The sequence below is a fragment of the Mastomys coucha genome, unplaced genomic scaffold (genome assembly GCF_008632895.1).
Source record: "Mastomys coucha isolate ucsf_1 unplaced genomic scaffold, UCSF_Mcou_1 pScaffold23, whole genome shotgun sequence".
In the NCBI taxonomy this organism is placed as follows: Eukaryota; Metazoa; Chordata; class Mammalia; order Rodentia; family Muridae; genus Mastomys; species Mastomys coucha.
This window is the reverse complement of record NW_022196906.1, coordinates 90,675,952-90,685,908: the sequence shown is the minus strand read 5'-3', so window position 1 is coordinate 90,685,908 and position 9,957 is coordinate 90,675,952. Positions and strand designations below refer to the sequence as shown.

Here is a 9,957-nt window from a genome sequence, read left to right as displayed (position 1 = left end):
ACTGCATTCAAAGCCCAGCTCTTCTAGGATGAGTTGGGTAAGCCCTGAGCAAAGTACTTTGACTGCACTTGCCCTCCCCCAACAATAATAATCAAAGAAGGAACACAATATCACTGACACTCAGAACTGCTGAAATGCTTTAAATAATTTACACACTCAGTCCTCTACTGTGGCATGAACATTTGCAGTCTGTATGTTTTTGTAGGAATTTAGGTGCCGGTCAAACATGGAGAGAGCTAAGGCAGTTAGAATTTTGTCAAGTTGTGCCCATAAGTGGCTCTGGAAATTTTCATGTGGGCTGGAAAGGGTGATGGGGACTCTGCAAATGGGGGAAGGCGGGGGGGGGGGGGGGGGGAGGGAGAAAGAAATAATGAAAAGTATTTCTGTTCCTTTTGTGTGATTAGCATATTGGTACCTATTATATTATTTTGACGGTTCATCAGTACCTTGCAAGTAATAACCTGTTAACAAAAATTTGAAATAATGGCCATTTTCTGGAGAAAGAAAACACTTACTTTCCCTAGTCTCACATATACATACAAAAAAGGTGTTGATCAGTAAAATAAGTAGTTAGTTAATTCCTGTAGTAAACTTTCACATTTTAATCTACTTGCCCTTTCCTGAACACTTTTCCCTCATGTGACTCTACCTTATTCCTGTCAGGAATTCTCAGTCAGCATTCCATCTCTGGAATGTTCCACAGAGTGTGGACCGCTTTTAATCCCATCACTTGGGAGTCTAAGGTATGTGGGTCTCTGTGAGTTGGAAAGCAAGCCCCAGAGCAGCCAGGGTTAGGGTTAGTCTCACAGTGAGTTGTTTTTTTTTTTTTTTAATTTTTTTTTTTAATTTTTTTGGTTTTTCGAGACAGGGTTTCTCTGTATAGCTTTGGCTGTCCTGGAACTCACTCTGTAGACCAGGCAGGCCTCGAACTCAGAAATCCACCTGCCTCTGCCTCCCAAGTGCTGGGATTAAAGGCGTGCGCCACCACCTCACAGTGAGATTTTTGCATCTCTTTCCTGACCAGAAAATCTCAAAACAACAACAACATAAAAAACCCCAATTTATCTCACCAGTCCCTTGCAGATCCCAATTTAACACCAATGTTTAATGAGCCTGTTTAATGCCGTGCTGTTTGTGAGAATGCATGCGAGTATCTTCGCACTAGGTTTTCCAAGCGTTTCAGAAATTTCCAAGGCAAACACCGGGAAGCAGAAAGGCTCAGTTCTAAACCCACAGGTCTGCTGTGGCCCCGGGCCGCAGGAGTTTTATCCTAGACTGTCCCAGCGCAGGTAAGTGGCGAGGGCCGGGGCAGCCTTCGGATTAGCGGACCAGGAGAGAGCGCGAGCCGACCCCCTAAACACTTGGGCAAGCACTCCCGTCCTGCCCCGCGGCCCTTCATTGAGGAGCCCCCTGGGCGATCACGTGAAAGGGGCGTGCGAACCTCGTGACGTCACGCGGCCTAACCCAATAGGAGCTTCTGTTTATGTAGGGACCTCCGACTCCTCACGACTCGCGCTGCGCAGTCCGGCGGAGCTCGCTGGAGCAGGAACCCGGCTGGCTGGGTTCGCGGGTGGTTTTCTGCAGCGGCGGCTCCGCCCACTCCCCGGCGTCCCCCGTGGCGGCCTGCTGGGTCCGCGTCCCGCCTGTGCTCCCGGAGGACATGCAGAAGAGAGAATGAGCCAGAGGGACACGCTGGTGCATCTGTTTGCCGGGGGGTAGGTCGGTGGGGCGCGCGGGGTGGAGGCTGCGGGCCTACGAAGGCCACGCCGGGCCTGGGCGGGGGCAGGGCGTGAGTCGCGGCCTAGCTTGACTGGACTGCGCGACCGCGGAGGCCCACGGACCCCGACCTCGCGGAGGAGGCTCGGCCTGGCGACAAAATGGGAGCAGGCTCGGCCTCCCCGCCCCGTATGACTGGGCCTCACGTTGCCCACGTTCGCGGGCGACCTTGTTTCCGGCCACCGCTGCACGTTTGTTGCTGGCCCGCGTCGTAGCCAGCGGGGAAGGCGTTGCAGTGCTGGCCCGCGGTGCCCGATAGGTTATTTCCAGCTTCGGAAAATTTTCTTTCCCTTGCCTGTCCCCGTTTGCGGGAGATGGTGCAAAAGCGGTGACTTTGAAATCTCTCTCTCTCTCGCTCGCTCGCTCGCTCTCTCTCTCTCAATAGGGGAGAAGGCAGCCCCCCCCCCCCAGCACTACCTGTTTTAGGAAAGGGATAGGGATGGGTTAAGAGAAGTCACGTATTAGATGAGTATTTAATTATATATGTGTACAGGATTAGTATGGAGCCTGAAGTCTGGTTTGCTGATTCCCCCAGCTTGAATGCTACAGCCATTTTGCTGAGCCAAATTTGTTCTTCCATTCGCTATGTACCTTCCCAATTATTTAGAGAAATAGAACGTTAAGACTTTTACCTGCAAGACTATAAAGTTATCACAAAAAATAGCTATGATGAATTAACTTTTTAACCTATATAACAGAATAAAGTAGTATTTTAAAGTTCCGTGGTTTGATTTTTGGAGCAACCACCTTAAGGAATACATACATACACATTCTTTGCATGGCTGTTTGCTCTCAGTTAACGTGTTGCCAATAATGACAGTACATAGTTGGCACACATATCATTCCACATTTATGATTCACCAATTTTGAACCGTCCACTATTCTGGCATTAAAACAACTTCTAATTTTATGAGAACCAGTTTGCTTTTTGTGTTTCTGAAATGTTTACTGCCAGTAAAGGGCTAATTTAATTTCTGCTGTACCTGTACTTGGCATATGCTAGTCAAGTTCTTGGCCACAGGGCTCCATTCTCAGGCCCTTAGAACATTTTTTGGTTTTTCGAGACAGGGTTTCTCTGTATAGTCCTGGCTGTCCTGGAACTCATTCTGTAGACCAGGCTGGCCTCGAACTCAGAAATCCGCCTGCCTCTGCCTCCCAAGTGCTGGGATTAAAAGCGTGTGCCACTACCACTTGGCTAGAACATTTTATTAATCTCTCTCCCTCCTTCCCACTTTCTTCCCCCACCCCCGCGCGTGCGCGTGTGTGTGCGTGTGCGTGTGCGTGTGCGTGTGCGTGTGCGTGTGTGTGTGTGTGTGTGTGTGTGTGTGTGTGTGTGTGTTTTGGGGGGACGGAGTAGGAGAAAGTAGGGATGTTGTCTTGTAGTTGGATTTCTACTTGTAATTAGATCTTCTGGAAACACCTGAAAGTTAGAAGATCAGAGATGTAGTTCAGGTTAGTATTTATTTTGAGTTAAGAAATAGACAAAACTCTTTAATCACTTCATCTGGAAAGCAGAGTTAACATGGTCTCTTCTAGAGCCTTCTGTGGCTCCTTTGTTATTCTTTGTTTAGGTTTCATATAGATGCAAGTTTTGTTAAAGCACATGCTTGTGTATGATATAATTGTTAGTCAGAATGTGTTAATTTTCCAGTTATATTATGATCATTACTTTGTGTTTATAAATACTTGTGAACTTAGGCCATTCTATGTAGGCTTCTTATTTTTGTCCAGAGCTGGAATGGAGAATTATTATGGGATAGAAAAATATCAGTTCGGTTCTTTAGCTTCTCAAGAAGTCTAGTATGTGCATAGTAGTAGTAGAATGTTAAATGGGGCAAAAATACTTGTGCTGTGAATTCCCCTCCTCTCCATTGCATCTCAATCTCATAATCGTATATAGTGGTTCCATATGTACATACACTCTATAGATGCAGTGGTAGGTGATAACAAAGGTGATTTAATCAAAAATATAGGTGCCAAAACAAATTCCCTAAGATCAAACATTTCATTCATGTAATTTTACAATGAGGAATAAGTTATTGTAGAAGCCTTGACAGCTAAACAGTACTATTTGTTCTGTGTAATATTCTGGCAGTGTTGTATGTACTGAACATATAGAGATGGAAGGCAGGTTATGTTGGAAATGTTCTTAATTGAACATGTTAAGTTATATATCAAAATTGCTTATTTGGGCAATAATTTAGTGTGTTCTTCATAATTGCTAGGTTTGTTTATTGTGATAGGGTTATATACACTAGGAGTTGTAAAGGTCACTTTACTGCAGGAGAGGCATGTCTTTGTAGGCTCTATGCCTGCGCTTCCTCACACACGGGTATACTCTGGATTATGCTCAATATACCTTAAAAGAACCAAGAGTACTTTTCATAGTGGCATTTACTCTTAGGCAAGGGTTTTCTTTTCCTTCTTTCTTTCTTTCTTTCTTTTTTTTGTTTGTTGTTGTTGTTGTTTTTTTGTTTGTTGTTTTTTGAAACATGGTTTTTCTGGATTGCCCAAGCTGTCCTGGAACTCACTCTGTAGCCCAGGCTAGCCTCCATCTCAGAAATCCGCCTGCCTCTGCTTCCCAAGTCCTGGGATTAAATGCGTGCCCCACCATTGCCCAGCTTAGGCAAGGATTTTCTTAACAGGAGAGCCTTTGAGTTCCTTCCCTGATAAGTAAAATAGTGTACACTCAGAGGCTCATCTGGATCCTAGAAAGATTTGGGGCTATATTGTTAGATAGGAACATTTGAAACAGGCTAGCACTGGACCTTGGGTCTGAATGGCATGTCCATGTGCTTAACTCGTGCTTTCTTTAAGGCATCTTTTGGTCTCATTATGCTTTTGCCAGAGTTAATATCCAGAATTTATAAGGTCATTGGTTGGGTTAATAAAGTTACAGAGACAAATCATAGTAGCCTGCCAAAAAAAAAAAAAGAATGTAAATAAGGTTTAGTTTTCACTGTACTTCAGATGTTATGTTCACAACTGTCCAAAAACTCAGTTCTAATAGATCCAACAGGCACACATGATACAAAACACTCAGTAAAATAAACAATATATATATCAAGTAAAATAACCCTTAAAATTAGAAATATATATATTTGTGTGTGTGCATACACATGTGTATTTGGGTATAAATATGTATATATACACACACACATAGTGTGTGTGTGTGTGTGTGTGTGTACCACATGTTTGTAAGAACCCAAGCAGGCCAATCCTGGAACTGGTTCCTGGTCCTGAAAGACCAGTAAATACTACTTTCTTATTCTCCTTTCCTTCCTCCTCCTCCTTTTCCTCTTCTCCTCTTCCCTTTCTTTCTTCCTTCCTTTTTTTCAAGACTGGTCTTTCTCTTTTTTAGCTGTGGCTGTCCTGGAACTCACTCTGTAGACCAAGCTGGTCTAGAACTCAGAGATCCACCTGCCCTTGCCTCTTCAATGCTGGGATTACAGGCGTGTGCCACCACTGCCCAGTAAGTGCTCTTAACCATTGAGCCTGTCTCCAGTTCCATCCTGACCTTTTGGGCTGCTATAGCAAAACACCATAAATCAGGTGGCATCTGAAAAGTTAACATTTATTTTTTTCTAGTTCTAGAGTCCAGGTGGTGGTGATGGCAAACTGCATGCCTGCCTGGTGAGCTTCTGCTTCCTCGGACTACATCACCACTCTGTCCTCAAATGGTAGGAAGGGCTAGCTAGCAGCACTTTTATGACACTAGCCCCAAACATAAGGCTCTGCCCTCAATATCTAGTCACTTCCCCAAAGCCCAGCTACTGCTGTTACCTTAGGTAGTAGGATTTGAAACCTATGAATGGCAAGGAAGAAATCTTAAACATTAAGACATAGCCCCTGTGAGAATTCATTCTAATGAATTGGAAAGCCAGGAAAATTCTTAAACTATTAAAACAGTGTTCTTAAACTATTTCCCTGTAGTGGATTAGTGTAGGGGGTGGGGAGGGGCTAGGACTCTTTAGGATTCCCAGGAACCCTTGGAGTAGTTTTCAATTTTAAGACCATGTTTATAAAAACAGTATGACATTGTTTGCCTTTCACAAATGTGTTGACATTTGTGTGGTAGTCTAAAGGCAAAGCTGTGTAAAGGTAGTCTCGTTATTCTTCATCCAGAAGCAGAGGTTTTTGGGTTTCTGCCAGTTTCACTTAAAAGTATTCATGAAAGGGTCTGGTAGATGGTTCATTCAGGGAAGTGCTGCTGCCTAAACATGGAGACCTTTAAGTTCAGATCTCCAGTAAAAGCTTAGAACAGAGAATGGTGGCTATCCCAAAAGCTGTTGCCTGTAAGTGGGATAAGTTCTAGCTAGGCTAACTTGTCTGGCCTCAGTGGGAGAGGAAGGGCCAGGTGGGATGATACCCTGGCTCAGAGGAGAAGGGGAGGGGAGATTGGGGAAGGATTGTGGGAGGGGGTGACCAGGAGGGGGTCAGTGGGTGGGATGTAAGGGGAATAAGTAAAAAATTAAATTAAATTTAAAAAGGTTAGAACAGGAAGAATTATCAAGCAGAAGAGCTAGCTGGGCAAGATAGTGCCTGCCTTTGATCCCAGCACTCAGGTAGGAGGCAGAAGTAGGCAGATTTCAGGTCAGCCTGGTCTACATAATGAGATCCTCTCTCAAAAGAGAAGGGAAAAAAAAGCAGAAGAATCAGAAAGTATGTTCTGAAATCCAATGAGGCAGGTATACTGTAGCTAGGAAGAAAAGCTAAGGTTTCTAGTGTTACTGTCATATAAATTATGTTTAGAGCCCTTGGCCATTGGACCTGATCTGATTTAGTGATTTTGATTGGGTGTTTATAGGACAAGGTTAGAAATGTGATTGGAACAGGAAGAAATAGAAAACAAATGGACATCTTTCAGATTTGATGCAAAGGGAAGCAAATAGATTTAAGTTACACTTTATGGGGGAAATTTTCTTTTTCAATATGTATCATATTCCTTCTGCATATTTTCTTTCCACAGTGGATTTTTTAGTTTTTAGTCTGATACTCTACAATTGTATATTGATCTATGTGGTAGTTTCCTTCCACACATCTATGTTTATCAGCTGACCAGCATTTTTGGATGTTATTAGTCTTTATTTTGTTCTAGCATTCAAAGTAAGAATACCTTATTAATTTTTACTATACCAGAAACTGTACACATACCTTAAATACCCCTGCTTTTTAAATCTATGTTGTTGTTGTTTGAGGTAATCTATTACTACATAGGAAATGTTCCTATCCATTTTGAAAAAAAGTGTTTCTTGACTTAAATACAAAAGTCATGAAGATAATGCTCAGTCCGTAATATTGGTTAACAAATAAGCTACAGAAGAAAAAGTTGGGAGTAAGAATTCCTTAATGAGGCTTATAGGATTTTGAGATGGACCATATGCTTTAATAAACAAAACTCCCCTAACATTGGTAACCTTTTTGTGAACTGGTTTTTAGTGTTGTTGGTTTTTTTGTGAGATGGTGTATTACTTGGAGACAGAAAAATAGGTCAGCCTGTTCGTTCTGCATTTACAAAGTAAACTGCATTTGTCTGAGAAAATAGGTTTGTGTAAAGATAAGAAAGATACCCAAGCACTTTTAAAGATGTGCATACAACTCAGTCTTGTAGAGGAAATAATTTTCACATGTTGGAAGTTCTTTGCCTGTCTATTAAGTATCCTGGCCCAGGCACACTCACCCTCAGAAGGAAGACAGCTTAGATAGTCTTGGAATCAATTCTTGCATGTTGATCCCTTTCCTTCAACAGAATCTTGAATATTCTTAGTTAGGTTCTTGTGCCCCTACCCCAGTTTGTTTAGTAAAAGTCTTTCATAGACACTGGAACTGGTTCTAGTGGCTCAGCAGTTGGAGACTCTGACTGTTCTTGTGTCTGTGCACCTGGCAAGCTCATGGTTTTTAGCAGGATGATTGAGATTGATCTGCTTGGTATTGTTTGCTCTTTAGTGAGAAGTTGCACTTTGCCTTCCCATTCCTAGTCCTATGCACCATGGTCAGCTTGTGTGAGAAAGCACCTGGAAGCCCTCAGTGGGCACACTGCTTTCTTATAAGATCTGTTTGCAGAGTTGTTTTTTTAATATTTTGTGCTTTTAAACAGTCTCCTGGTTACACTTGAGCTTGACTTGCCCAACTGTGTTGCTTACTAAAGAGGTTGGTTAAAGAGTACTAAAGTAGCTGACCACTGGTACATAAGCAAATAGAAGCAGCTCCTCAAAGGTGAGTAAACTTACTAGACAAACATAAAAATAGAAGAGTTCTAATTGTCTTATAAAGCTGTTGAGTGGTAAACAAGGTTAAATAGTCTGTACAGTGATGCATAATCTATTTCTCTGCATCTCATTTCTCTGAGTGATCTTGGCTGTTTTACTCTTCTGGTTCCTTTTCCTCCCTGGTCCTTCCTTTTCCTTTCCCTTTCTTCCCTTCCCTCTCTTCGCTCCTTCCCTTTCTGGGTGGCAGTGTTTCACCATACAGGTCTGCAGATCCTGGTCCCCTTGCCTTGGCCTCAAGAGTGCTAACTTGTACACTCTACCCAACAACTGCCTATAAATGTGTGTGTGTGTGTGTGTGTGTGAGAGAGAGGGGGGGGGGTTACCTGCCCATGTATCTGTGTTCTATATGCATTTTGGGTACCGTTGGAAAGCATTGGATCTTCTGGAGCTGCTGTTCCATACTATTGTGACACTCCATGTGGATGCTGGGAATTGAACTTCTATTTTCTGGAAGAGCAACCTGTGCTCATAACTGTGAAGCCATTGCTCCAGCCCCTGCCTACTACTTTAAACTTTTAAAATGCACATTGATCCAGGTACTTTGACTAAGAAGAAATAATTGAGGTTACTTTGGATATAACAAAGGTATTATGCCATTTGTAGTTCAGTAAGATTCATAAATCTAGAGATTTTTGAAGCTATAATGATTTTTTAATGATCTTTGGTCTCAAACTTGGCTGTCCATGGAAGTGCCAGTGAAGAAAACATGGAGCAAATGAGTGATTTACAGAAATAACTTTGAATTATGACTTTTAAATAGTAAAATATTCACATTAGCAGACTGATTTGCTGCCACACTACAGTCACTCTGACTCAGGGCCACACCACTGGGTCAGAGGAGAGAGCACTGGTGAGGTAGGTGGCAGGAGATGCTGAGGGCCTACATTACTGTGCTTGGAATGGGCTGCTGAGAGGCCGTCTACAGCCAGTGAGACTTAAGGTTGTTGATTTGTTTTTCTGATTGGTCATTTTCTTTGTGTCTTTTGCTCTGTGAGACAAAAATCTGCTATGTGCCCATGGCTAGCCTGGAATTGCTATGTACCCAGGTCCAATAGCCTCAGAGGCCCGCTTGCCTCTGCTTCCCTAGGGCTGAGGCCATGGGTGGCTGGCTCGTCTTTTTCTTTTTCTTTTACTTTTACTTGTTTTTCTGATAGTTGTCAGAAACCCTTGAACCCTTTTTGCCGTCCTGGTGATTTTTTAACCCAGAACTTCCTGCATGGGTAATTAGAGGCTTTTCAGCTAGTTTTGATTTCAGAAACATCCTGATCTTAATTCTGCAAAGTAAACCTAGAGCCTCATGCTCCAGCCTTCTTTTTATCTTGAGACAGCTCTCACTAAGTTGGCTTAGCTTCTCTTGGAACACCTTAGCCTAGGCAGGTCTTGAGTTTGTGATCCTCCTGCTTCTCCATACTTTTTAAAAACATGATTATGTTAGTCATGCAAAATAGTATTTCTAAAAAGTTTAAAATATTGTCTTATTTTATTTATTTATTGATATGAAACTGGAGAAGTGGAGTGAGGCTAAAATAATATTGCATAGTGTTTGGGATTTGATTTTTGTTTTTGTTTTGAGATAGGGGTAGCCTAGACTTGTTTGAACTCACTGTGAGGATCACTTTGAACTTCTGATTCTGCTTCTACCTCCCAAGAGCTAGAACTGTTAAGCCTGTACCATGGCTCCCAGACCTTTCCATTAACTAATTATTTGCTTAGCTTAGAATAATTATGCCATCCACATCTTACATTTGTAGATGAGCTAGTACTACAGATTTAATATATTTTAGTTGTGTTCATCATGTTCATTTAGACATAAAGTTAAGTGTATTGTAGCACAGCGCTTTACTCTTGTGTAGGATGCCGTCCCGCAGCTTCCTACTAGCGTGGGTTTCCACGAACCGGGAATGTGAGAGAC

General features: G+C 42.6%; 1 protein-coding gene across 1 annotated transcript in view; it reads left to right on the top strand.

Moving 5' to 3' along the window:
• Positions 1-1,496: 1,496 nt before the first annotated feature.
• The window catches only part of Slc25a36 (solute carrier family 25 member 36), a 42,112-nt gene continuing 33,651 nt past the window's right edge, over positions 1,497-9,957 (top strand). The window contains exon 1 of the mRNA XM_031343406.1: positions 1,497-1,715. Coding sequence (XP_031199266.1) covers positions 1,675-1,715 — 41 coding nt within the window. The 5' untranslated portion in view covers positions 1,497-1,674. The remainder of the gene's footprint in view (positions 1,716-9,957) is intronic.